Below are 27,761 nucleotides of genomic sequence, written 5' to 3'. Positions count from 1 at the left end.
GGCGACCCCGCTCTGGCTGTGTAGCCTCAGTCAGGATGAAATGAATAAAAGAGACAATGCACGGCCTGGCGGTGGGGCTCAGTGGCAGAGCGTCGACCCTGCACCAAGAGGTCGCCGGTTTGATTCCCAGTCAGGGCACATGCCCAGGCTGTGGGCCCAATCCCGAGTGGGGGTACGCCGGAGGCGGCCGGTCCATGTTCTCGCTCATCGTTGTTTCTGTTTCTATCTCTCTCTCCCTTCCTCTCTCTCTCAAATCAATAAAGAAAAAACAAAACAAGAAACAATGCGTGAGAAGTCCCGAGTGCCCAGCACGTAATGTGCTGACAGGCATGGGAGCTATTTGTGGACATGCTCGAGGGCTCAGCCAGCCCACAGGTGTTTCCAGCGCCCAGAGCCACAGCTGCCCCCCGCTGAGCGGTCAGGTTCACAGATGGACTGAGGGGTCTCGGGGAGGCACAGACAGGAATTCAGGGAACAGCTGGTCTGTGATGGCAGGAGAAACACGGTCTCTCCAGGTCCCTGTTCCCACTCGCTGATAGCACAGCCTCGCAAAGTGGTGCATCTTCGGGGACAGGACGTTCTGTGATGAAGCTTTCTGTCCATGTTTTAATTTAAGGATCAGGGGCTCCCCCCCTCCACTGGGAAATCACGCTCTGGACTGGCTAGCAACCTCCGCTCCTCTGAAATGCCGTCTCTGGGGTGGCGGTGCGGCGTCCTTTGATGAACTGCGCAGGGTGTCAGGGCCAGCGTGACAGAGAGAGAGGTCTGTGCTCCTCGGGCCGTCCACGGGCTGACCTGGCCGAGGGCCTGTGAGCACCAGAGTGGACTTCAGAGCGCATTCTAGGGTCGTCTTGTCTTAGTCCCGTCTCCATCCCTGTTCAAACTCCCGCCCACGCTGTTCTGAGGCAGAATGTATTTCGGGGAGAGTCCCCCTCCCTCTCCCTGTGGTGCTGGAGGACAGTGACGGTCCCTGGGGACGGGCCATGGCGCCCGCAGCCTGCAGGTGGGACCCTCGGCACAAGGGACCGCGGACCGGGGTGGCGGCTCCAATAGGAACCCGAGGCGGCCGCGCCCCCCGGGTCTGTCTGCTCACTGGCTCTCGCTGTCTTGCAGGAAGAGGGCATCGTCAAGGAGATCAACATCAGCCACCATGTGAAGGAAGGGTTCGAGAAGGCCGACCCCTCCCACTTTGAACTGCTGAAGGTTTTAGGGCAAGGATCCTACGGAAAGGTGAGTTCCTCTCCGGTTCCCTCTGGGCGAGTCTGCGCCCCGGTGGCCCGTCCGTCTCAAGGCGGAGCTGTGGGCTGTCCGGCAGTGGGGAGTGGGCGGAGGTGCCCCCAGAGGCTGGGCCCCAAGGCCAAGGGAGCACACTAGGTGGGCAGCCCCCCCCCACAGGTCCCGTGCCAGCTGGAGCCCACACCCCTCGGAGCTGCGCCCTCTCTGTGCTCGTCACACGGAGCTGTGGGGAGCGGGCCCTGTCCCCTGTGAACGTCACACACGGTCCCCTCCTCACAACTCCCCTGGGCTCTTCCTTCCTCACGTGTGGACAGGCTACCGAACTTGAGCCCCTCTGGATGTGTGTCCTCAACAGGTATTTTTTTAAAAGAAAGGGGACCTGGAGAACAAGCAACAGACCAGGGAGCTGGTGCCTCCCGGAGGGCGGCTCAGGGCAGGCCGGCCGCTCCCTCCGCCCTCTGAGTCACTGACGGGGCCTCTGTGGCCCTGGCTCCCCTGTATGAGATTGGGGTGCAAGAGCTCCTGCTAGTTGTTCCGGATTCACACGACCTGAGTCCCTTCTGGCAGTGGCCGAGGGTGTGCTTGTGTCTTGTGTGTGCAGCTGTGTCTCTGTCTTTGTTTCCTGTCACAGTCCCAGTAAATGCCTCTGGGGAAACGGACGTGGCTGGGCCTTTACTCAGGACCACGTCCGTGTCCAACAGGGTGTCACTGGTTCTCCAGCTCCAGTGACACGTGAGTCTCTCCCGGGAGGCGCCTGCTCCCCGTGTCCCTGTGTGACGGTTAGAGACGCGCAGACCCGACCCGTGGTTCCCGCAGCAGACATGACCCCTGAGCCGTGCTTCCCTGCAGGACGGGGTCCTGGCTCTTCCAAGGCACATTCTGAGGGGATGTGACGTCCCCACGTCTGCCCTTCCCCCCGGACTTCATCCACCGCAGCCCTGGCCTCATGCAGGGCCGATGATAACGAAGCTCTGGCCGATCCCTCATGAGCACGAGAATGCGTTTGCAAAATGTACCTCGGCATCCTCACAGGGCAGACGTGTTTCTTCCCTCTTCTTGTCCCCACTGTGACTATCTACGAGCTACTCGTTTGGATTATGGAAGCAGCAGCACTCAGAACGTGGGGCCTACACAAATGGCTCGTTAACACGGCGCGTGCGGTACCCGTGGAGGTGGGGGGCTCCGTCCTCCCCGGTGAGGGGGCCGTCACTCACACGGCGAGGGAAGGCCCCGCGGTGATTGAAATGGGGAGCGGAGGGGGGGCTGTCTCCAAGGACCGGGATCTGGACACACAGACAAGCAGAGGCGTGTCCCTTCTCTGCCATGGGGGACGCTGTCCACCTGCTGTTCCTTGAGGAAGAACCAGCCTTTGCCAGCACGGGGCCAGCTGGGCCCATCGTCCGCAGTGGGGGCGGGGTCCGGGGAGCCTGCCCAGCCAGTGGCCATTGGTACCGGGAGACCCTCCTTCCACTGTGATGCCTCCCACGCGCCTGGGAGCCGGAGACACAGGTGGGACCTGCTCCCTGAGCTCGGGAGGCTCACACGGAGGCTCCGGCGTCCATTCCGAAACCGTCTGGACGGAAGCCTAGAAAAATGCCCTCCTCCGAGGCTGGGGCGTTAGAAATGAAAGGAGACGCGGCCTTTCCAACTCCCCCCACTTTCCAAATGTTGAAGTTCAGTGTTGCTTTAAAAACAGGAACGTTCTTCCAAGACGGGAGCACAGGTCCTGGCAGAGCCTGGAGGACGACAGGGGCAGACCCGCCCTCCCCTCCAAGCCCCACACAAGCAATGGGGGGGCCGGACGGACCAGCGAGCAGGAGGAACGAGAGGCGACAGCGGCGGCAGCACCCGCGGACTCGAACCCCACGGACATTGGGGTTCCCACTTGACCGCCGCGGGGTTTGGGGCAGCCGGTCGGCGCCGTTCTGATGAGGAGGGACACTCGGCGTGGAGCAGGGTGCTGCCGGCCGTGGCGGGGCCCCAGGGAGGAGAGGGCTCTCTGGACGTCCTGGGCAGGGCTCGGGGCCAACACCGGGCACCGCAGAGTGCGAGTCCCAAGGTGCTGTCCGCTCGGGGCTGCTCTGTAAAGAGCAAGGAGGGAGGAACAGCGACATGTTCCTTTCTGCTAATTCTCACCCGAAGATGCTTCTCCACTACTTTATTTTAAAGGAAGTGAAAGAGAGGGAGGGAGAGAGCGAGAGAAACATCAACGTAAGAGAGACACGCCGACTGGTTGCCTCCCGCACGACCCCAACCAGGGCCGGGATCAAACCCACAACCGAGGTACGTGCCCTTGACCGGGAATCGAACCCGTGACCCTTAGGTCCACAGGCTGATGAGCCAAACCTGCCAGGGCAAAAACATCCCCATGTTCTGATGGCCCATATCATTTCGCCTTTGTCTCTACGTGAAAACACATGTCCGCGCGCAGGAGTGGCCCCCGTTGCTCCCCAGACGGGCGGGAAGGGCACCCTCCGTGTCTCCAGCCTGCAGACGCTCCTTAAACTCATCTCCACCTCTCGCCTCTGCTCCGGAGAGAGGGAGCCTGTGTGGTCTGGGCCCAGCCTCCCGGGGTCAGGTCACCTCCGCCGTCCCTACATTCCTTCTCTCGTCCGTACGGTGACTGCAGACGCTGGAGACACAGGTGAACAAAATGCAGTCTGTGACCGGGCCCTCGACTGCGCCTGCTCCGGACCCCAGGCCCCTCCCGGAACCCCTGGGGTGACTCGTCATCTGGCCTCCATGCCCAAGCTCTGTGCTAACTCGCCTTCTCCGGAGCCTCTGCTGTGTGAGCTCGGCCAGGAGCCCCGCGGAGTGAGTCCCGGGCAGGGTGAGGGCAGCCGAGCCGGCCACCTCGGGTCTCCGTATGGGACCACCCCTCCCGCGTGCTCTCGGCGCAGGTCCGTCCTGCCGAGTGCAGGGAGCCCGGAGCCCAGCGCTGGGCCTGTTTGCCGGGACGGAGGAAGCAGGTCTCGGGCCTCTGGCATCTGCTCGAACGTCGCGAGTCCGGTGCTGTCCGGGAGGGGTGGCGTGGTGGAGATGTCAGTGTTGAATTCAGAAGCCAGGGAACACTTTGGTCGGGCGGCTTGTGCAGCGGTGGCCAACGCCCCTCCCCGCGTGCCCTGGTTATGGTCCCGACATTTGAGAGGGGATCCAATGAAGACCCCACTGTCCATCTTTCCTTCCCTGTAATTGGTGGCATTGTAAGAACAGGTCTGTAAATGCCTGCCTTGGGGGACGCTGTCACCCTGACGTCCAGTCGGCTGGTGTGTCGGGGACCTGGACACGCCGAGATGTGGACATTCTGCCCAGGGCAGGGAGTGGTCTTGCTGACTCCGGGACAGGTGCAGGTTTGGAGCGGGCTAGGATGGCCCTCACCTGTCCCCACGCGCCGTCCCGGAGCCGCAGGCTGAGCGGCTGAAGCGGCAGCTCTGAAACGGAAGGAGAGGCACTCACAGGCCGACGACATTAAATGTTCAAGTTGCAGCGGCGGTACCGGCACAGCCGGCCTTGTCCGGGAAGCTGTTTCCCGGCACCGGAATGTGTTCCTGTTACCTCGGGACAGAAGAGGAGCAGACACAGGCGGTCGCTGCCGGCTGGCTTCACGGGGAAGGCTTTTTACCAAATTTTGAAGTTTCTCTTTGAGGCTGTTGGTCCCACTGGGCCCCCTGCTCCCCCCAGGGTGGCACCTGCACATGGCAGGGGCCTGACAACTGTCAACTGAGCAGATTCTTTCCTTTTCCTTCCAAAAATGTAAGGACTCAAGAGAAGCAAAATAGCCGTTAGTGCCAGTCACCTCACTGTTAAAGCCGGAAATACAAGGTGGAGGAAGTTCTGTGCGCGACTGTCGATGCAGAATCGGACGTCTCCTACCGAGTCCTCACGGGGCCGCTTGTGTGAAGGTGGTTTTCTGTAGACCTAAGTGGGATGGGCCCTCGGGCCCCCTCGAGTCCAGGCGTGTGTCCTCTCGTCCGTGTTCTCGTGAGTTACCAGGGAAGAGGCCGAGAATGAATGAATGAGAAGCACATGGCTCATCACTCCGACGTCCAGAGCCCAGGCCATCGGACACAGGTTCCCCCCAGACGCGGCCCCACCTCTCCAGTGCCCTCTCGCTCTGAAGGAGGGTTTCCTCGCTCTCGCCGGTCTTCTGGTCATAGGAGTGCCTCCTAGGGGGCGGAGAACTCGGTTTCGCCGTAACGGGGAGCTGACTGCCCCTCCCGAGCCCACGGCAGGTTTGAGCGGCTGCTCCACGCGGTGCCCGGGGCCGGCTGGCTCACCCGCACGGCCCCGCACAGCCGTCCTCGGTCACCAGGGCAGGGAAGGTGCCCCTGGCGTGTCTGTCCCAGCACTCCAGGGCTCTGGGCCAGCAGGATCCTGCCCTCAGCAGGTCACTGCGGCCGCTGCAGGGTGACACAGCTGTCCCCGCCCCCACCTTTCCTTGCAGCTTCTGTCTCCTGGGGACCTGGTGCTCTGGTTCACAGCCCGGTCCCCTCAGGGGGAACCCCCCCCCCGGCCGGGCGGCCTCTCTCATCCTCCCCCACCTTCCCGCACCCACCTGTGGGGGAAAAGGCCACCCCACTCCCTGCCCCATGACCCACCAGGTGCACACCTGGGGACGAGGGGCTGGGGACCGCCCATGAGGTGACCCCTGAGGCAAAGAGGACTCGCCGCCACTTTCTCCGCCCCCTTTCTGACCGCTGCTGCCCCAGCTCTGCCAGCCCGGCAGGAAGCTCATCCCCAGCAGGAGTCCCCAGGCCTCGCCCACTGCTCTGCGTCACCTCTGGGGCCGAGGAGCCGGTGGTGGTGAAGGGCTGGCGCCGGCACCCTGGCACCCTGTGCGTCCACGCGGGCGGGGACAGGCCCAGACTGTGTCCCCCGGAGCTGGTTTATCCAGCCAGCAAGAGACACCTGGACGCCCGCCCTGGCCGGTTTGGCTCAGTGGCCGGAGCATTGACCTGCGGACCAGAGAGTCCCGGGTTCGGTTCCTGCTAGGGGCACGTACCAAAAGAAAAAAAAAAGAGACACCTAGGGCACACACATGCGCACACGTGCACAGCACACACCACACGCCCCTGAAGATGAGTATTAATCACCGTGTAGTCCAGACCCTGAGAGAGGGACACTTGAGCCTCATGGCCTATGATTCCCGGGCCCTTCCGTCCTGGGGCAGCATCCTGTCCTCCTCCGCCCACCTTCGTCTGGACAGAGGGGTGGGTGGTTTCCACAGGCCCTGGACAGTCCCGGCCTGGGAGGGAGTAGATCGAGGGGCAGCTGCCCTCTGCCACTTTCCACCCGGGCCCATCCTCCTGGGTGGCAGAAGCCGAGAGCGCCCTCCACACGCTGTTATCTATGGGGAGAGGAGCTGCAGCCCCCCCAGGGGCTCCCCTCCGAGTGGGGTCCCTGGGCTGGAGTCCCCGGGCCTGTGTGATGGCCAGTCCTGGTCTGGGGCCTCCTGAGGGAGGCCGGGGAGGACGGACTTGCACTCGCCCTCCCGCACACCAGGGGGCAGCACCACAGGCCCTCACCTTCCTGCCGTGTGCCGGTGGCACTGCTGGGAGACCCAGGCGGGGAGCCCAGTGCTGGCTCTTCGGGTGCTGGAAGGGGGTTTGTCGTCGTCGTTTTTCTCAGGACACCCAAGTGGGTTTGGTGTCTCGTTTTGTTTTACTGACTCTGCTGCACGTCAGCCTCCCTCGCTGTGGCCGAGCCCTGGTTTCCCTGACGCGCCTCCAAGTGTTTGGGAACGTGCTGCTCGGTGTCCAGGGCCCTGCGTCCGGCCAGAGACCGGGCCGCGGCCGAGGCCCCTCGGAGCTGACGTTTGGGCGAACACGGCTCGAACCGAGAGGAAGTTTCCCTCGAGCGTCGGTCAGAGCGGCCTGTGGAGGAGGTCACTCGGGAGGCCTCCCAGCGGGGTTTCAGGGTGCTCAGGGAGCCGACACTCTCCCCGAACCTGTGCCATGGTGAGTTAGAGGGTGCGGGTCGCTGCTGACACGGAGCGTCAGTGGGCAGAGCGGGCCCTGAGCAAAGGCAGGGCCCCTGCAAACACGGCATCACGGGCGTGTGGACGAGAGGGAACGGCTCCTGCAGAAAATTTAAATTTACATTTTCCTGCAGCGTATTTGCTTTGATGGAAATTTTGTAAACGCCCTTTGTGTCCCTTTATCTCTCACGCGAGGGAAACCTGTCAGGTGGAGTCAGTTTCAGGGGTCCTGTGTTCTCTTGATCAGGTGTTCCTGGTGCGGAAGGTCACGGGGTCAGATGCAGGACAGCTGTACGCCATGAAGGTTCTGAAGAAGGCCACCTTGAAAGGTGAGGCTCAGGGGCCACTGTGGGACATAGGGCGGGGGACACGGGGCTGGGGAACATGGGGTGGGGGGGGTCATGGGGCTGGAGGACACAGGGCTGGAAACACAGGGCTGGGGACACATGGGGCTGGGGGGACACGAGCTGGAGGGACACAGGGCTGGGGACACGGGTGGGGGGGGTCATGGGGCTGGAGGACACAGGGCTGGAAACACAGGGCTGGGGACACATGGGGCTGGGGGGACACGAGCTGGAGGGACACAGGGCTGGGGACACGGGTGGGGGGGGTCATGGGGCTGGAGGACACAGGGCTGGAAACACAGGGCTGGGGACACATGGGGCTGGGGGGACACGAGCTGGAGGGACACAGGGCTAGGGACACAGGTGGGGGGGTCAGGGGACATTGGGCTGGGGGACACGGGGCTGGAGACATGGGGCTGGGGACACGGGGCTGGGGGGACACGGGGCTGGGGGGGACACGAGGCTGAGGGGACGGGGTGGGGACACGGGGGGGTGGGGACATGGGGCTGGGGCTCAGCCTCGACCTGTGTGCCACGTCCTTGGGGCTGCATGGTTTGAGGAGACATCTCTGAAGGATTTTATCAGGCACGTTACTCTGTGGTTGGTCACTAGCATCTCCCTGAACGTGTCACGTGTCCCTGCACACGCCCGTTTCTGCAGAGATGCGCCGTGTCCAGGAATACCCTCCTCCGCGCACGCTCCGCTTGGGCAGCACTGGGCAGGAAGAGTGTGGGGGGCAAGGGGGGGTTGCTGTCGGCCGTGTGTGAGGATCAGCCTGTATTTGTCCTGCTGGACCACTTGGCGGCCACAAAACGTGACTCATGGCTGCTTTGCTCTCCTTCGCTGTCCCAGTGACGGGTGCACAGCCCACGCCTGTTCCCAGCCCTCCGTGCACCCGCCGGCACCTGACAGCAGTAAACACAGGACCAGAGGAAGCCGTGGTCTAGAGTCCGCCCATGCTCACCGCCCCCCAGCCGACTGCGCACGGCCCTGGCACCTGCGTCTGCTCTGATGGTGCCGTTTGCCACCAAACGGTGCGGATGGCCAGCCGGGGCACCGGCCAGGGCAGCGGGGTGCACCGTCACTGTGCTCTTCACCCCGGCACCCTCAGGAGCACAGTGAACCGTGGGGCACAGGCTGTGGAGGAACGAGAGGGTAGGGCTCCTGGCTCCGGGACCATGTGATGGGCTGGAGTGGAGAGCTCAGGCCGGCGGGGGTGGTGGGCTGAGGACCAGGTGGGGTGCAGCCGGTCCGGCCTGGAGGGGAGCCGGCAGGACGGGGAGCATCTCCCTCTGGGTGAGAGAGGACACCTGTCCAGGGTAGGGGCTCAGGTCAGGCCTGTGGTCCCCGACACACACAGACATCGAGGCAACACCAGACCCCTCGGTCGTACATCACAGGGTCCTCGCCAGCACCTGAGTGTGTCCTCTGTGCTCGGGCCACGGGCTGTCGAACTGCCTCCGACAGCAGGGTAGGACAGTGAAGCAGAGACTGGACCATCTCGAGGGGGGCTCCTCCCAGCGACCTTGCAGGAAGAATCACGGGGAAGGTCAGACCCAGTCTGGAAGGGTGGTGAAGAGAAGACAGGTGTCAGGCTGCCGTGGTCACCACTGTGTCCCCCTGGAGGCCGCCTCCGGATCGGCTACTTGTGTCTGGGAGAGAACGTGATCAAACAGACTCCTAGGCCCACCCTGACCTGCCGTCTGTTAGGGGCAGGACATTGGCCTGCCCACCAGAGGGTCGCGGGTTCGATTCCAGTCAAAGACATGCATCTCAGTTGCAGTCCAGTCTCGGCTCTGGTCTGGGTCATGCAGGAGGCAGCCAATCGATGTGTCTCTCTCACATCAATGTTTCTCCCCCTCCCTCTCTGCTCTCTCTCTATCTCTGTCTGTCTCTCCCACTCGGCCTGAAGATAATGGAAAAATATCCTCCGGTGAGGATTAAAAAACAAAAAACGAGCGTCGCTCTGGTGCTGGCTCAAGGTTTGGAACACGGAGTCGGCCCGTGAGCTGCCTGTTCCCTGGCAGGTGTGTGAGCCAGTGGAAAGGTCCACACAGCAGCCTGTCCAGGAGTGTGTGCCCCATGGCCTGTTCGCGGGAGCCCCGCGTGGGAGGAACCCCAAAGCTGCAACCAGAGAGAGACACGCGTCCACACAGCAGCCTGTCCAGGAGTGTGTGCCCCATGGCCTGTTCGCGGGAGCCCCGCGTGGGAGGAACCCCATGGCCTGTTCACGGGAGCCCCGCGTGGGAGGAACCCCAAAGCCTGTTCACGGGAGCCCCGCGTGGGAGGAACCCCAAAGCCTGTTCACGGGAGCCCCGCGTGGGAGGAACCCCAAAGCCTGCAACCAGAGAGAGACACGCGTCCACACAGCAGCCTGTCCAGGAGTGTGTGCCCCATGGCCTGTTCACGGGAGCCCCGCGTGGGAGGAACCCCAAAGCCTGCAACCAGAGAGAGACACGTGGTGCAGCCAGACGATGGGATACTGGAGTGAAGTGCGGGTCCTGCTGAGACGTGGATGAACCCTGCGAACACCACTCTCGGAAGGAGCCGGTCACAGTGCCCCGTCCCGCAGTCCCTGTCGGCGAAAGTCCAGAAGAGACAACCCCAGTGACGGAAAGCAGGCTCGTGACTGCCAGGGTTTCAGGGGGCGTGAGAAGGGAATGACTGATCGTGGCCGTGGGGTCTGGATGGTGGGACTGTTTTAAAACGGACTGTGGGGGTGGCTGCAGAGCCCTGGGAATCCCCGAACACCACTGGATGGTGCTCTTCTGAGGAGCGAATCGAATGGTACACAAGTTATATCAGTAAGGCTGTCGTTCCAAAGCCAACCGTGCTAGAGCCCATGGCCATTCCCAAGGCCCCTCTCTGGTCCGCAGCGTTGCGGTGGCCTCCCAGGCACCGAGCAGGAGGTGCCGTGGCTGAGGACAAAGCGGGGTGGGGGGGCTCTGCTGGTTCTTCCTGGCCATCAGGTTGCTCCTAGAGATCACGTACCGTCCGCCCTCCCATCAGCAGTCCCTGGTGACCTCGCCGGCGTGGGCTCCACGGCCTCGGATCGTCCCTTTTCTCTACAGATCACAGGGGTGCCTTCCTTCCCCTCACCCCTGCCCTCCCCACCTCCTGACCCTGACGGGGAGTCTGCGGCTGCCCCCTGCTCTGGGACCGTGACCCGAAAGCAAGGAACTGGGGTTTGTTCATTGTACCCGCTGCTGAGCCTGAGGCCCATCCCCGTTCACCTGGGCCACTCCGGGGTTCCCCCTGCGTGGATGCGGGTCTCCACTTTGTGATCCCACCGATGTCCCTGAGAACCTGTCTGATAGAGGGTGACACAGATGCGGCCGGAGATGATAGGACACACGCCCGCATAGGTCTGCGCAGATGCTAGGCAGAGCCGTGCTGGGGAGGAGATGCCGACGGACGTGGCTGTGTGGTATTGGTGTTCCCTTCGTCTCCAGACTCCGCATGTCGGTGCACTTGGCCGCGTACAACGTGAGGGCTGTGTGCAGCATTCCGGATGGTGCGCGGGACTAGGCGAGAGCGTGTGCGCTGTGGGGCGAGCCCACGACGGGAGGGCAGAACGTGAAGGCTGTGTGCAGCATTCCGGACGGTGCGCGTGACTAGGTGAGAGCAGTGTGCGCTGTGGGGCGAGCCCGCGACGGGAGGGCACAACGTGAAGGCTGTGTGCAGCATTCCGGACGGTGTGCGTGACTAGGCGAGAGCAGTGTGCGCTGTGGGGCGAGCCTGCGACGGGAGGGCAGAACCCTGTGCCTTGCGCCGCTGCTTTCAGACTCACTTTATCTAACGTTGCATGCGAATGAGCTTTCCTATGGCCCGTCACTGACAGGTAGACATTTTCTCCCAGAAATGCAAGTGGAATTTATTTCCTTAAGAGAAAAAAGAAAAAGGTTTTACAGACAGTCGTTTCCATGCGGTGGTGCCGCCCTCCTGGCCTCTCCAGACGCCGCTACTTCCCTCACCCGTGAAGGACAGGGGTTGGTGCACAGAACCGATTAAGTCTGTGTTTGCCCCAGCACTTCTGCACCCTTAGCCTGAGTCATTCCAATACTCCATAAACTCATGAACCATTCCGTAAACTCATGAACCATTCCGTAAACTCATGAACCATTCCGTAAACTCATGAACCATTCCGTAAAGTCATGAACTGTTTCATGAACTATTCCGTAAACTCATGAACTATTCTGTAAACTCATGAACTATTCCATAAACTCATGAACTATTCCGTAAACTCATGAACTATTCCGTAAACTCATGAACTATTCCATAAACTCATGAACTATTCCATAAACTCATGAACTATTCCGTAAACTCATGAACTATTCCGTAAACTCATGAACTATTCCATAAACTCATGAACTATTCCATAAACTCATGAACTATTCCGTAAACTCATGAACCATTCCATAAACTCATGAACCATTCCGTAAACAGTTAATTCTGAAGAAAGTGAAGAGGAAGCACGCAAGTGGCTGTGCCACCTGGAAGTACAGACGGCCACCGAGCACGGTGCAAGGAGATCGAACAGGGACGTCACTTTGAAAAGGAAGAGATGAGCCCAGGCTGGTTTGGCTCAGCGGTTAGAGCGTCGGTCTGTGGGCCAAAGGGTCTCGGGTTTGACTCTGGTCAAGGCCATGTACCTGGATTGCGGGTTCCATCTGCAGCCCCGGTTGGGGTTGTGCATGAGGCAGCCAGTCGGTGTGTCTCTTTCACATCAATGTCTGTCTGTCTGTCTCCCTCTCTCTCTCCCTTCCACTCTCTCTAAAAACCAATGGAAAAATATCTCAAGAGAAGAGAAGTCGGAGTTGCCCAGTGGCCTCCACTCCCAGGATGCTATTTCTCTCGTACCCAGATGCCTCCTTGAAAAAACACTGACGCTAAGCTTCAACGGGCTCCTTAGTTTGAACACATTTTGTCTCCATGGTCTTCACTGATGGCATTTCATTCGATTTGTATGATGGCAAATTGCTAGGGGCGGGGAGTACGTCCCCCAGTTCCCGCCTCTGTGGGTATCATCTTCATTTTACAATGAGGAAACTGAGGCCCGTGGTTTGGAGGGTGTGGCGTCAGAATCCCGAGCTCCTCTCCACCACGCCGGGGCCTCGGGTCCCCACCTGGCCCATCGTGCTGGGGTCTGTGCTCTTTGGGGGACGTATTTTCCCAGTAGATGGTCTGAGAGGAAAAGTAGGTGCCTTGTCTCTCAGGTAAACATCATCCTTATGTAGTGCACAACTTGTGTACCTGCGGGTCCTCACATGTTTATTTCTACCAGAATTGCACTTTCTGTCACACTCCTTGAACTGTAAATAGGTAGAAATTAGGAAATAGACTTCTCACTGCTTGTCTTTAAGGCTGAGCAGTGAGCACACGGAAGAGGACTGTCTGGAGGCTGTCAGGTAGAGAGCTCTCGGGTAGAGGGGTCAGCGAAGCAGGGCAGTCTCATCTTAAATACCTCAGGGTACCACCACCGGAGCTGAGACACCCCGGGGAGCTGCGCCCGATACGGTGATCACCGTGGGGAACACTTTCTATTTTTATTGTCCATGGTTCCCTTCCTTGCTCTTTTCTCGGGAGTAAAGTTCCGGCCACCGATGTTCTGGAGCACAGCTTGTCCTGGGAACCACGCTCTGCTGCGGATTCAGTGTCTGCAGGCTAAAAGACCTTGTGTGAAGATGGATTTTATTTCTGCATCCGGGAGGCCGCTCAGGGTATAATTCCGCCCTGGTAGGGTTTTGTGGGCAGAGGACGCAGGGGTAAGCCGCAGGGACGGAGCCGGGCGGGGCTGCGGCCACCACCAGGCGGCTACCAGTTCGCGCGTCACTCCACTCTCAGAACCCCCAAGGTCGCACCGCCTGGAACCAGCGCCGGTGGCCGGGGCCGTCTGCAGAGTGTGCAGGCTTTTCTAAGGTGTGCCAGCCCGCCGGGCCTCTCATCTCCACGGCGACGGGTAGATCGCATTTATTTTTACCTCACCCTTCATTTTCTCCTAAAATACCGTCTCTATATAACATAATGTAATGTTGCATAATGTAACAATGTAACATGATACAATCTGATCCATAATAACTATGAAAGCAGTGTACACTGATGGAAGCAATGTAGGCAGGGGCGTCCCATGCTGAAGAGAGAGTTTCCGCCTCGTTGCAGATGGAATTTTCCTGAGTGAATCCATCCTCCGAAGTTGTTTGTGTTCTTACGAGGGTCCTATGAGGCTCACAGTTGCCAAGTTCTTCACGACCAAGTCCATCAGCCTCCCCGCCTGGCTCCGTAGGACTGTAGTGGCCACTGGACCGAGACTCCTGGTGACTCTCGGGCGGGTGGGAGGCAGGAACCAGAGTGGCCTCCGGGTCAGGACCGTGTCCACGTCCCTCGCCGGGCTGCAGAAAGGCCCTTGCTCGTGGTTTCTTTCCCGCCAGGAGCTCTCCGGGTCTGTGGCATTTCCTTAGGACTGAAAGGGGCCAACTGTTTAACTCCTGAATGTCCAGAACAGGCCCCGTGGCTGAAGCAACAGTCAACAGCACAAAGTCCCGACCTCGAGTTCCTCACCAGCACAGCGGATTAGGCCCTCCTGGGGCGCAGAGTCGTGGAGACGGAGCCTGGTGCAAACGGCGTTTCAGGAAGATGCTCCAGCTTAGTGCATGTCGTGTCGCCAGGGTAACAGCCCAATGCAATCGTTCTAGGCGTCCCCAGGGGCAGCCATGGGCCAAGCGGCTGAAGGACACCTGGAGGTCACCGCTGGTGCCAGGAGTGCCGATTGCCACACAGAGCAATGCAAACCACAAAACCACATCAGCCTGACCCTCCACGTTGCGGGTCGGCCACGGCACAGGGTGGATTTGAAGTGCACACATTTTATTTTGTGCCCGGTACCTACGGTGCTAGTGAATCTCAGAGCATCTGAGTATCACGGTTTTCCTTTTACATCCATAGCGGCAAGGCCACTGGATTCCAGACTCACCCGTCAGCTTGAGAGAAGAATATCACGGGGCCACGGCCTGGCTCCGCCACCGTGGGGCCAGCCCTGCCCGGTGGACAGTGCCGGCCGCATCTCGCTTCCCAGTCTCTGACTCATGGACACGGTAGCCATGGGAGGTGAAGGAACGTCTCTCTGGACTTTCTTTTCGTGCATCTAGATTTTAAGCATCAACCCCGCGGAACCCTTGCTGTCCAAGAGGCAGCTTGAACATGCTCAGCCTCAGAAAATGGCAAATCGGCACTCGGCTGTTTCTTTCCTGGTGGAAGGACCACCGTGGCTGCCAGTCAAATGGCAGAGTCGTGGCTCCAGCCCTGTCACGCCGTCCGTGGACTTGGCCTGTGAGTTACCCAGGCCGTGAAGAGAGGGCACCGGGAGGTCAGTGTGGGGCTGTGCCCAGGAAGCAGGCCTGGCGGTGTCCACACCCGTCGGGGAGCTCGTCTCAGGCACTGAGGGCACCGTCTGGCGTGATGACGTGCCTGGCATGTGTCGTCCCTGCGCTGGCCCATGGAAACCAGGCACGGTCACACACAGCTGGTTGTCAGCGTGGAAGAACCTGTCCCGGAGTGAGCACGGCCTCTTCCGCCTCCGGCCACCCTGGACCCGGGGAGTCCATCTTACAGAGCACGTCTGGGGAGGTGGTTCCACACTGTCTCGTCTGGGTCCCGTGATGTCGCCCGCCGGGCTGGAGTCTGGGTTCTTCCTCTGTTGCTTTAGACGCGATAAGAGGACTTGATAGTGTATTCATCTGGGCTCCTGGCCCCTTTTCCGTTTACTCCAGGTCATCTCTACATTTCTTGTCGCCTCTTTGGATGGCCAGTTTGTAGACGGTTGGTCTCTCGGTCTGTCGCCCTTTCCCGCGTCGCTTCCTGCACGGCCTTCGGTCCCCAGAGGGCCCCAGACATCCGGCAGGTGCCTGTCTGCCTTCTGTGGCTTGGCTCTCGTTAGCACTTCACTCCAACAGGCCTGGGTCTGTTCCTGTGCAGAAGGCAGGGTGGAAACAGGCATGTGTTTTCCGCTCCAATAGCCGGCCCTTGGAAATGGGACGTGAGGTCTTTCCCCTGCTTCCGCGCGAGGCTTTATGTGCTCCGGTTTTACCCCCAGTCAGGTGTGTGCCCGACGCCTTGTCGCACCCCACGTGGATCTGAGCTCAGCGACAGTAACGTCAGCCCTAGACGGTTTCTAGGTGATCTTAACCAGCCTCGAAGACTGAGCTTTGCCAAGAGGTGGCGAGGCGGGTGTAGGGGCTCGGGGTGCCCTTCCTCCATCACCCGGCTGCCCCGCGTCACGCCAGGGGCCAGGGAGCGGGGGATGGACAGGCGATGGAACGGGCTTTTCCCCGCCAGAGGCCTCACCTCGGGGTGACAGAAGGCTGGGCCCCCACGGGCCCTGTCCTCCTGCACTGGTTGAGGTTGTCACTGTGAGGGGCCGCCACCTCGGGCGTGGCAGAGCCCAGGTGACCATGCAGAGCTTGTGCCGAGAGGCTTCTTGTCTGACAGTCCTGGAAGGGACAGTCCTGCGCCCGACTGTCCCCGACGCTCCCACCCTCCACTCCCACCAGCCTGCCGATGTGCTGTCCAGGCCTCCTGCCCAGCCTGCGCCTTTGACGGCTCTTTCTGCTCCCACCGATCACCTGCCCTCTCCCTGCGGGGTCCTCGGCTAGCACCCTCCGTATCTTTTATCAGAGACTGGGTTTCAGCTTTTGCTCTTGGTTCCGAGACCCTTTCTGTGGTGTCCACCTGCTGGTGGCCGCTGGAACTGCAGGCAGTGGGGAGAGTCCTGTTCACTGCTCCCCTCGAACTGGGGAGTCCCGGGTCCTTCTCAGCTGCAGTGCTCTGGGGGCGGGTCCGAGAGCTGTCGCTCTGGGGGCGGGTCCGAGAGCTGTCGCTCTGGGGGCGGGTACGAAGCTGTCGGGGAGCCGTGCTTCGCATCCGAGGGAGCGAGCTGTGCGGGAGCGTCCCGAGGGGGTCGGCGCCGCGCGAGGTGTTCTCCCGGGGACGCAGCTGCATCGTGTCTCATCACAAGCTCTTCAGTCTCAGCGCCATCGTGAACCACTCGTTTCGAGACTGAATGAAAGAAATGCGTGTTGATAAAAAGGTGTATCAAAGCGTCTGAAGTCACCCAGAGCAGCACCCGGAGACACCCTTCTTCTCTGCTTTCTTCACCCCACCCCCCAGGCCCCGCTTCTTGCTTCTCTCCAGGGGTGGTCATGGAGCCTCCCCGACAGACGAGCTGCTGCTCTCTGGAGGCCTGCGGACCCCCAGCCTCCCCCACTCCCTGGGGGGCCTGGAGCACCCACTTTCTCTACATGGGCCTCAGTGGCTTCTCTTGCAGCAGCAGCGGCGTGGAAGCACGTGCTCTCCAAGGTCCTGTCCGTCAGTCCTGCCGGAGGGAGAACACTGGCGTCACCTTGGCCGTTCCCTTCTGAGGCTGGATCACGCTCCATCGGACGATGGCCTGTGTGGTTCATCCAGCCACGCGTGGGCGGGCACCTGGCCGCTGCCCTGGCCATCCGAACAGAGCTGCCGTGAGCACGGGTGCCGTGTCCGTCGCCCTGTGTTAACCCTCCTGCATTATGCCTAGGAGTGGCATTTCTAGGTCATGTTGGCGTGCATGTTTAACTTTTTAAAAAATAGCAAGTGAGCCCGCATTTCATTGGAGTGCGGCTGGGGGGACATCTGTTGTCCACTGCTTGAAATAAAACGTACATATCTTCACATTCTCAAAGTCATTGAATTCACGTACTCTTTCACTGTGAATTTGGAACAGGAAAACCCATTGAAAGTCACTAAGAAGTTAACTTCAACTAAGAAGGTTATTTTTACTGAAACGTACCTTTCTGAGCATGAACCATGCCGACCAGGTATTTATAGCACTCGGTGTTCGAGATCCACTGTAAAGAACAGAGTAAGAGTTACTTTAAATTAACATATCCACTTATGTGGAAAGATTTTCCCTAAATCGCCTAAGGAAACTTCGAGAAAGCAGCTCTTAAGAACGTAATGGTCTCACCCCGCCGGTGTGGCTCAGTGGATGGAGCATTGTCCCCTGGACTGAGAGGTCCTGGTTCGACTCCCGGTCAGGGCACAGGCCCGGGTTGTGGGCTCGATCCCCAGTAGGGGGCGTGCAGGAGGCAGCCGATCAGTGTTTCTCTCTCACATCGATGTTTCTCTCTCTCCCTCTCCCTCCCACTCTGTCTGAAAATAAATGGAAGAATATCCTTGGGTGAGGGTGTAGTATTCCCGGAAAGAGAGAGAAGGAGACTCCCTGTCGATTTCCTCGTTCCATCAGACACGGGGAAGCGGCCGTTCAGTAGCCCCTGGGAGTCAGGCAAGGGTCGTGTGCGTAAGCCAACCCCACTACAGGGATTGCTAGGGGCCCCCAGTTCTCTGAGACCAAAACATCGCCCCGCAGGTGACTGGTTACTTAGAGACGGTGGGTCTCCTCAGTGAGGGGTGCTGACCTGCCACCGTACCAGGTCCCTGAATGTGGCACTGCTTAGCGAGGGCGGGCGGCATCTCCCCTCGTCTGCCCTCGGGGGCGCACAGGATCACCCAGGAGGGACTTTTGTGAAAACGTTGAGCCTCAACCTCCTTAAGCCTTCGGACCCAACTTCAGTCTCGAGACGGCAGGACTTAGAGCGACAGTCACCCAGTCAACCCAGGACGAGGAGGGTCTGCTGGAGACTGGCCCCGACTTCCCGAGCCGTCCGCCGAAAACACGGGGCGGCCTGGCGCTATTCCGGGCCAGAAACAGGAAGAGCAAAGGGACGTATCAGGCAGACATAACATGGGAACTTGATGGGATCCTGGGTCGGACAAAACCCTGCCGAAAGGGCGGGGGCTGGGATTCGAAGAGGGTGGGGTATGAATGGCGCTACGGGATGAGGGCCGGTGTCCTTCGGGGTGACCGTCCTGCTGCTATGGGAGAGATCGTCCTTATTCCCAGAGGTGCTGCACCTGAGGGTCAATGGTGTCGGCCACTGATTGTCAGATTTGCGGCCAAAGTGTGTGTGCGTGTGTGTGTGTGTGTGTCTGTGTAGAGACTGCACACACGTCAGCAATGGTTGGATCTACTTATCCTTATCCTACCTCATCGACTTTTGTTCACGTCTAAAATGTTTTTGTCACAAGAATTGGGGGAAATCCTGTGCACGTTATATTCTGGTCTCTAGAACCCTAATCCCTGCCCTGAAAGCCTTCGTTTTCTGTTCCGCAGTCCGGGACCGCGTCAGGTCGAAGATGGAGCGGGACATCCTGGCAGAAGTGAATCACCCGTTCATTGTGAAGCTGCACTATGGTAAGTACCCCGAAGGCCCCGCTGACTCACCTGCCTCTGGGGGCCCCGGGCAGCCTTCCCAGCCACGGGCCCTGAGAAAGAGCGGCGGTCAGAAGCGGCGGCCCCCGAGTCACCCGCCTCCCCGTCCCAGTCGCTCTGCGTCTGTCTCCTCCAAAGGAGCAAGACGCCTCATTTTGTCTCGAAGGCCCAATGCGAGGTGGCGACACGTGATCATTCTTTAATCGCTGTCAATGATTCAGTGGCTAAAAAAGTCTCTTGACCTTGACCTAGACTGGGGTGAATCTATGACGTTTCTGTGTTACTTCAAAATAAAGTGCCTTGCGACAGTAATTCCTGAGAGCGGAAATTTGACACCTCCTACGTGTTGAGGGGCTACGTTGTGTCAAGCCTGTTAAAGATTGTCACTTCAAAACTTCCTTGCAAAGGCGGTTATTATTTCCATTGCTCAGAAGACAAAACTGAGGCTCAGGTCAAGTAACCCGCCCGGCTCTGCTCACCTGCAGGGCCACACCGCTCCGGTCAGCTGGCTCTGCCCGTTCAGGACGGACGAGCGGTGACCGCGGGCCCTGCCTGGCCACGTGCGTTCACGGCCCTGCTGGGGTGACTGATACAGTCGAGTGCGACAGGGATGAAACGGGCCCTGTGCTGGGTTGAGAGGCCAGGTAGGGCAACGTTGGGGTGTGTGACATCCCCACTCATGGGGAGCGAAGGCCCAGAGGGGAGGGCAGACTTCTGCCCTTTGCAGGTGAATTTCCGACACTTCTAGAAACACTTCAGTCCTGTTTGGAAGAATAAGAGCAAATTCAGGCGTGAACTTGCCAGAAACCCGGGTGCTGTCCCCCCTCGGCCTGGGGCTGCGTCCTTCCGTCCCCTCGGAGGCCGACCTCCCTGCAACATTGCTGCCCCCGTTGTGACTGGGTCCGAGCCAGCACCCTGTGTCCTTGCTGCTGGCGTCCGGGAGGCTGGGAAGGCAGTTTTGAAGAAGTTAAGAACCCGGCATCTTCCAGAGATTTCCACACAACCCTCCGTGACCCCGAGGCGGAGGAGATGCTGTGGCTGTCCCTCTGCCCATCAAGCCCAGGGATGGACATTGATCCACACTTCAGGTCCCACAGTCTGACCAAGGGCTTTCTAGTTCGAGGCTCCGTGTTTCCCAGACCCGACATCCATGGTGCCCCAGCGTCGCTCAGAACACAGGCCGCTCGGGGTGTGCAGACACCCGGCCCCTGCCGCCATGCTTCCTGACACCGAAACCGACGCCACGTGCCGGCCTCGGTGCAGTGAGCTGCCGCCCCGCGGTAACAGTCAGGGCCCCTCTCGACCTCGCAGGGGTCCAGCCGGAGGCGCACCTGGCAAGTGGTTCTGTGCCTGAAACAGGACCAGCAAGCCCGAGATCGTGCTGTGGTCGCGCCCAGATCACCCGCGCCACCACCGCGTGTCAAAGAGCCCGTCAGCGGTCCCCATGCTGCCGCAGAAGAAGGAATGGAGCGGTGGGCGCGCTGGAACCCTGAGCTGTCAGGAATGCGACTCCACAGGAAGGAAGGGGGGCTCGACCAGATGGGTCAGAGCATCGTCCCCACCAAACCCGTCCCAGCAAAGGGGACCCCACGGAGGCCAGTGGTCCCCACAGCCCGGTGCTGGTGACGGTGATGGTGACAGCAAGTGGGAGCCTACAAATTCTGTGTGTCCTCGACCCCCTTGTGATTAAAAAAGGAAGGGCGGAGGGAAGGAAAAGAGAAGAAAGCTCAAGACCCTTCAAAGTGACAAACAGACGGACAGAACTCAGTAATAGGGGTCCCTTTTCTGAGTCCTCCTCGGGCCAGCTGTCCCCAGCCGTCCCAGCCCGAATCTGAAGCGAGCCAGTTTACGGAGTCCGCAGGCCCGCTGGGGTCACAGAGGCTGCGCCCGGGGGAACGGTGTCCCCTCCGGGGACCACGAGGACGCTGACCGCTCACTCTCTTCCCCACAGCCTTCCAGACGGAAGGGAAACTCTACCTGATACTGGACTTCCTGCGGGGCGGCGACCTCTTCACCAGGCTCTCCAAAGAGGTACGTCCCTCCTCGGGGCCGGGCTGGCGGCTTCGGTCTGGGGCTCAGGGACAAAGAGGGGTGGAGAGTGCTGAGGGGAGGTGTGTGCACACGCGTGTGTTCTGTGTGTGCATGTATGTGCTGAAGAAGTCGCACACACTGCACAGGAAGAACTCGGGTCCTTGAAAGATCTCTGGTGACTGCCCCATGGACAGTGGGAACCAGAGGCTGTGGTAGCAGTTGGTGGCTTGAAACTGTCCTCTCCCCTCTCCCGTCCCACTCTCGTATCAGCAGTTCCCTCCGTCTGGCATGATCCCCCAAAATTGATAGACCAAGGCGGGACAGGTGTGGGGGTCCCAAGGACCTCGGCCTGCTCTCTCCCTTCATTTCTGACGGCCCCTCGGGCCGTGGCACAATGGGCTCCGTGCTGCAGAGCCTCAGAGCCCAGGGCGGAAAACCAGATCCGAGTTCTAGACAAAGCCCTCTGGTCCCTCCTGGAGCTGATGTGGTCCCTCCCGGAGCAGGGGTGCGGTCCCTCCCGGAGCAGGGGTGCGGTCCCTCCCGGAGCCGGGTGCGGTCCCTCCCGGAGCCGGGGTGTGGTCCCTCCCGGAGCTGGTGTGGTCCCTCCCGGAGCCAGGGTGTGGTCCCTCCTGGAGCCGGGTGTGGTCCCTCCCGGAGCCGGGGTGTGGTCCCTCCCGGAGCTGGTGTGGTCCCTCCCGGAGCCAGGGTGTGGTCCCTCCTGGAGCCGGGTGCGGTCCCTCCCGGAGCCGGGGTGTGGTCCCTCCCGGAGCTGGTGTGGTCCCTCCCGGAGCCAGGGTGTGGTCCCTCCTGGAGCCGGGTGTGGTCCCTCCTGGAGCCGGGGTGTGGTCCCTTCATCTGCTCACCCCACACATATGTCCCCCCCTTTCCAAGGGGCCGAGTTGCTGGCATCTGGCAGTTTCCTGTCTGATGCCCACTGATTTCTCCCTCCCGTCTCATCTGCAGGGAGTCAGGCCGCCTTGGGTTTGGTTTTGTTCCGCATCTCGTATGACACTCCGCTTGGCCTACTTGACTAATGAGGCAGCAAGATTAGCCAGAGGCCCTGTATCGCCTCACAGCGGGGGCACGTGACTCCCGTGAGACCCTTTATTTCAGATAGAAGTGAAGTTGTCGGGTGTGGGCAGAGCAGGCCCGTGGAGATCACGGAAGCGCGTGGACGGTCTCTGCTCTCTCCCTCCAGCCCACTGGGAGCGTGGCGCCGCGTGTGTCACTGCGCTGACCCCTCCCCATCGCCGGGCCTGGGTGTTTCATGTCTGTGGAGAAACTCTTCCCGCCCGTGGTCCCACAGGTGTGCCCGCAGAATCGGGCTGGGGAGGATTGGTCTCCCTCGGAGCCAGCCGTGGGCTGTGTGCAGATGGAGTCAGGCACGGGGGCTGGGCGGCCCGGAGGAGGAGCGAGCGTGAGAGTGTGTGGCCCTCAGGAGAGGAGCCTCAAGCAGGAGGCTCCGGAGGCCGGAGCGGGACGGACGGCAGCTCCCGGCGTCCCCGCCAGGCCTGTGTCGCTGCCGCATCCTCGGCCGGTGGCATCCCTCTGTCAGGTCTGTGCTCCTCGACTGTCAGCCTGACGGGGTCACCGTCCAGTCCCCGAGCTGCCCGGACGCTGAGCTCATGCTCACGGGCACCCTGAGTTGATTCCACGTGGCTGCCTTCAGGGGAGAGTGACGGCCTTCCAGCCTCTGTGACACTGACTTCTCGTGGCGAGTATGAACAGTGGTCTCGGGTAACGCTGGCTTCCAGAAAGGGGACTGCAAAAGGTGCACGCTCCTTCGAACACCCTCCGGGACAGGCACACGTCTCTGTGAGATGACGACCTTGAAGTTCTGTGTGGTTTTCTAGCCTGAAGCAGGGTGCCGAGTTTGGACCCTGACACCCACATGTCCCCTGTCCCACTGTCCCCGGGCGTGGGGTGCCCCTGATTCCCCCGTGTATGTGACACCCTTGGTAGAACCCATCCTGCTTTGGGTAGACAGCAGCTTACCAGTTTGCATGAATTCAGGTGACAGTGTCAAATGAGAGGGAGAAGTGAGGTCCAGACGTGTTTTTATTTTTCAAATTTTATTAATTTATTTTTGTTACAGATGTTTCTCCTTTTCCTCCCCTAGACACCCTCCTCCTCACCCCCCCCCCCCAACATTGTTGATTTTGTCCATTGGTTACTCATACATGCATGTAAGTTCTTTGGTTCGTCTCATCCCTCACCCCCACCCTCTGAGGTTTGTCAGTCTGAACCCTACTCCTTTCTATGTCTCTGGGTCTGTTTCATTCATCAGCCCACCTTGTTCATTATATTCCACAAAGAAGTGAGATCATGTGGTATTTGTCTTTCTCTGCTTGGCTTATTTCACTTGGCATAATACTCTCGAGGTCCCCCCATGTCATCTCAAAAGATAAGAGATCTCTCATTCTTACAGCTGCATAGTACTCCATTGCGTATATGTACCACTGCTTTTTTATCCATTTGTCTACTGATGGGCACTTGGGCTGTTTCCAGATCTTAGCTATTGTAAATAGTGCTGCTATGAACATAGGGGTGCAGCCCTGGCCGGTTTGGCTCAGCGGTTAGAGCGTCAGCCTGCGGTCCTGAGAGACCCGGGTTCGGTTCCCGCTAAGGGCGCGTACCTCGGTTGCAGTTTGTCCCCGGCCCTGGTCAGTTGTGCGGGTGGCAGCCACTCGATGGTGTTCCTTTCACATCGATGTTTCTCTGTCTCTCTGTTCCTCTCTCTCCCACTCTACCTGAACAAAAAATGAAAAAACAAAAAGTCTTCGGGTGAGGATAAAAAAAAAAAAAAAAAAAGATATGAACATAGGGGTGCATGTATTCTTTCTGATTGGTGTTTCAGGCTTCTTAGGGTATATTCCTAGAAATGGGATCACTGGGTCAGATGGAAGTTCAATTTTTAATTTTTTGAGGTAACACCATACTGTTTTCCATAGTGGCTGCAGCAGTCTGCATTCCCACCAGCAGTGTACTAGAGTCCCCTTTTCTCCACACCCTCACCAGCACTTGTTGTTTGATGATTTGTTGATGGCGGCCAGTCTGACAGGTGTGAGGTGATACCTCATTGTTGTTTTAGTTTGCATCTCTCTGATGATTAGTGATGTTGAGCATTTCTTCATATGTCTCTTGGCCATTTGTATTCCTGTTTGGAGAGGTGTCTATTCAGCTTCTCTGCCCATTTTTTAATTGGGTTCTTTGTCTTCCTTTTGTTGCTTCCTTTTGTCCTCTATATATTTTGGAAATTAACCCCTTATCTGATGTGTCATTGGCAATGATGTTCTCCCATACAGTGGGTTGCCTTTCCATTTTGATGGTTGTTTCTTTTGCTGTGCAGAAGCTTTTTAGTTTGATGTAGTCCCGTGTGTTCATTTTTTCCTTTGTTTCTGTTGCCTTAGGTGATGTATCAGTATCAGTGAAAATTCTGCCCAAATGATGTCCGAAATTTTGATGCCTACATTTTCTTCTAGAATTTTTATGGATTCACGAGTCACATTTAAGGCTTTTATCCATTTTGAGTTTATTCTTGCGTAGGGTGTAAGTTGGTGGTCGAGTTTCACTTTTTTGCATGTAGCTGTCCAATTTTCCCAACACCATTTATTTATTTATTCTTTTTTTTATCCTCACCCGAGGATATTTTTCCATTTTTTGTTCAGGTAGAGTGGGAGGGAGAGAGAGAGAGAGAAACATCGACGTGAAGGGACACATCGAGTGGCTGCCACCCGCACGACCAACCAGGGCCGGGGACAAACTGCAACCGAGGTATGCGCCCTTAGCGGGAACCGAACCCAGGTCTCTCCGAACCGCAGGCCGACGCTCTAACCGCTGAGCCAAACCGGCCAGGGCCCAACACCATTTATTAAAGAGGCTGTCTTTACTCCACTGTATGCTTTTGCCACTTTGTCAAATATTAACTGAGCATAATGTCTTGGGTCCATTTCCGGGTTCTCTGTGCTGTTCCACTGCTCTGTCCGCCTGTTCCTGTGCCAGTACCAGGCTGTTCAGACGTGTTTGGAGCTCCGCCTCGGGCTCTCGCTCAGATGTGTGTTGAGTCCCACGCAGCACTTCAGCCGCTCGTGTTAGGCTGTGAACCCAGAGAACCCTGCGGAGCTGGGCGGCCTGTGGGGCCTGACGGCGCCGAGGACAGACAGTCCCGGACGCTCCACTCACGGCGGCCGCCGCCGTCTCTACAGGGCGTGCTCTTCTGCCCCACGGACCTGGCAGCTATAATGGACCCGTTTCCTCCGCAGGAGCCGGGGAGCTCTGTCGGGGGCCACCTGTCCGAGCAGGACCGGCGGGCGTGTGCTCTGGGCTGTCACGGGCCTGGCCGCCTTCTGTCAAACACACCGGCCGCCCGGCAGCTCACCAGCCTTGTTCCCTCACTAGGTAATGTTCACGGAGGAGGACGTCAAGTTCTACCTGGCCGAGCTGGCCTTGGCCTTGGACCACCTCCACGGCCTGGGCATCATCTACAGAGACCTGAAACCTGAGAAGTAAGCGAGCAGAGCGGGTGCCCCCCCCCCCCCCGCCAGCCCACCTGCTCAGTGTAGCGTCCACGTGAGGCCACTCCAGGAAGTGGGCTGAGGACCCCTCATGCTGGCTCCTCCCAGGCAGGGGTTCCACGTGGGTGAGCAGACTCCACCTGCTCCCCCGAAACGGCGTCCAGACACCAGTGAGGCTTAGACGGACTTGCACGGGGTGTTCCCAGCTGCTCGGACCTGATCCCATGGTCCGCTTGGGCAGAGGGGGGCGGCACCCCGCACCTGCTCATCCCTGGAGGGGCCCTGTCCTGCCACCAGGCTCCTAGCGCCCGAGGGGCCCTGTCCTGCCCTGGGCCATCGGAGCACGGCCAGCTCGTCTCCCCGCCTGGTCTCCCGGTGCAGGAAGCTCCCACTACTTCAGGCAGCGGGCGACGTGTCGCCTGAGCTGCTCCTGGGGTCTTCCCCCAACACGATACCCCGGCTCCGGGGCCCCGGTTCCAGGGACATCCGTGCCTGTTTGGCAGTGACCCCTTTGTGTCATTTCTGGGATAGTTGGCGAATGTATTCTAAATTAAAACATGAAAATCCCTCCAAAGCAACAGGGTTTCCACCTCCGGGTTTTCCTGGAGTTTCTGGGTAGAGCTGACATGGGTCAGGAGTGACCCCTTGAAAGGGAGGACAGAGTGGGGGCTCTTTTAGGTTCACTGCGGACCTAACAGTTGTCCCTGAGGCGAAGTCACTGGCCACTAGCCTTTTTGGTTGGCACCGGCCCCTGGACGAGGTGGGCCTGGTGGGACCCGGCAGCTTTGGGCACAGGGTGGGGCACTGAGACCTCCCCCCTTCCATCTCCTGCTTACGGGATCCTCCCGGGCGCGGGTCCTGACATGCAGAGTCCTTTCCAAAGGACTCCGGGAAGCAGCTGGGTCCACCCAGAGACAGGGTCCGGTGTGTCCTGGTGACGCAGGGGCTCTGCCTGTGACCACAGGGATGTGCATCGTGCGTCCCCACGGGAGGTCGCGCTAGCTGCACGGTGCATACACGAGGGGCCGGCGCGTCCCCGCACAGGGAACGGCACCCTGTTACCGTGTGAGTGGGGGCGGTTTCCCGGGCTCCCTCCTGCCCCAGCCCTGGCCCCGAGCTCTCTGCACAGCCCGAAGGGGTCTTGACCGTTAAAAACAGTGAGACGTGGTTGCCGGGCTGGAGAGAGAAGACTGTCGTCAATCAGAATTAGTAAGAAATTCATCTTAAAAGCTGCTCGTTTCTGGGCAAAGATTAGGTGTCACTGAAAAGCAAAGGTAAAGACATTATGAACTGTCATCTTAACCATATGCTGGACGGCAGGCAACTCCCGCGCGGAGACTGCGCCCCAAGCGCCCCTGGGTGTCCCTGGACAACTGCCCCAGCCAGCGGGCGCTGATGGTGCCTCTGTTCTCTCCCCTGCCTCCAGCATCCTCCTGGACGAAGAGGGACACATCAAGATCACAGGTGTGTACCCGCCGCCGCCCCCTCGCCCCTGGAGCCCGGCTGCCCGTCCGCAGACCCGGGCTGCCTCGCGGGGTCTCCGTCGCTGTGGATGGGTCCTGCTGCCGGGTGTCCCGACTGTGCAGGTGTCCCAGGCTGCCCGTCCTTCTGTCCTGACCTAACCCTGCTGGTACCGTCCCTGCCCTGAGCATCAGGGGACATCTGGTCCCGGAATCTCAGGACCAGTGTTCAGGATCTCACTTTGGCGGGGTCCCGGCCCCAGGTTCCCCTCCCGCCTTCATTTCCAAGGGACCCAGCTCCCCTGTCCACGCCAGGTTCAGTCACACTGACCCTGTGACCCCCACCGGGGTCACATTCCTGCTGGTGCTGCCCCAAATGACCACGGACATGGTGGCTGAAAGCAACACACACTCGCCACCTGGTAGTCCCGGAGGCTGGAGGTGGGGCTGAGAACAGGCGGCCGCAGGGCTGGCTCCTTCCGAAGGTCGGCGTCGTCCGTGGCCGAGCCTCTGACCCGCCTCTGGGCGCCACTGTGCCCGTGGCCAGGCACAGGTTACAAAAGCTCCCAGGCACTAGTGTGCAAAGCAAGTCACTTAAGCAGTGAGTGAGCAAACCCGCCAGGTGTGTGAGTCTCGCTCCCTCCCGTGGCCCTGGGGGTGATGGCGCCCTGTGTCCGTGGACGAGGAAACGGGTGCTCTGACCTACACCCACGTGCGCAGCCATTACCCGCGAGGGCGTGAACACGGATTGCCCACAGGCCCCTGCCTTTCGCTCTCGGCGGCCCCGTGCTCCTCAGGCCCAGCGGCTGACCTGCGCGGCGGGCCTGCTAAACATCGGGTCTCCTGGGGGTGCAGGCTGCTCCTGAGATGCAATTTCTTGATGTCTTTACAAGAGGC

The 27,761-nt window shown here is 59.8% G+C and overlaps 1 protein-coding gene across 1 annotated transcript in view; it reads left to right on the top strand.

Annotated features, from left to right (window-relative positions):
• The window catches only part of RPS6KA2 (ribosomal protein S6 kinase A2), a 182,972-nt gene that overhangs the window by 122,844 nt on the left and 32,367 nt on the right, over nucleotides 1-27,761 (top strand). Inside the window, exons 3-8 of the mRNA XM_036248567.1 lie at nucleotides 1,114-1,230; nucleotides 7,461-7,542; nucleotides 18,761-18,841; nucleotides 20,811-20,890; nucleotides 25,289-25,395; nucleotides 26,831-26,868. Coding sequence (XP_036104460.1) covers nucleotides 1,114-1,230; nucleotides 7,461-7,542; nucleotides 18,761-18,841; nucleotides 20,811-20,890; nucleotides 25,289-25,395; nucleotides 26,831-26,868 — 505 coding nt within the window. The remainder of the gene's footprint in view (nucleotides 1-1,113; nucleotides 1,231-7,460; nucleotides 7,543-18,760; nucleotides 18,842-20,810; nucleotides 20,891-25,288; nucleotides 25,396-26,830; nucleotides 26,869-27,761) is intronic.

This window comes from Molossus molossus, unplaced genomic scaffold (genome assembly GCF_014108415.1).
Source record: "Molossus molossus isolate mMolMol1 unplaced genomic scaffold, mMolMol1.p scaffold_m16_p_8, whole genome shotgun sequence".
Taxonomy (NCBI): domain Eukaryota; kingdom Metazoa; phylum Chordata; class Mammalia; order Chiroptera; family Molossidae; genus Molossus; species Molossus molossus.
This window is presented reverse-complemented; position numbering and strand designations above follow the sequence as displayed.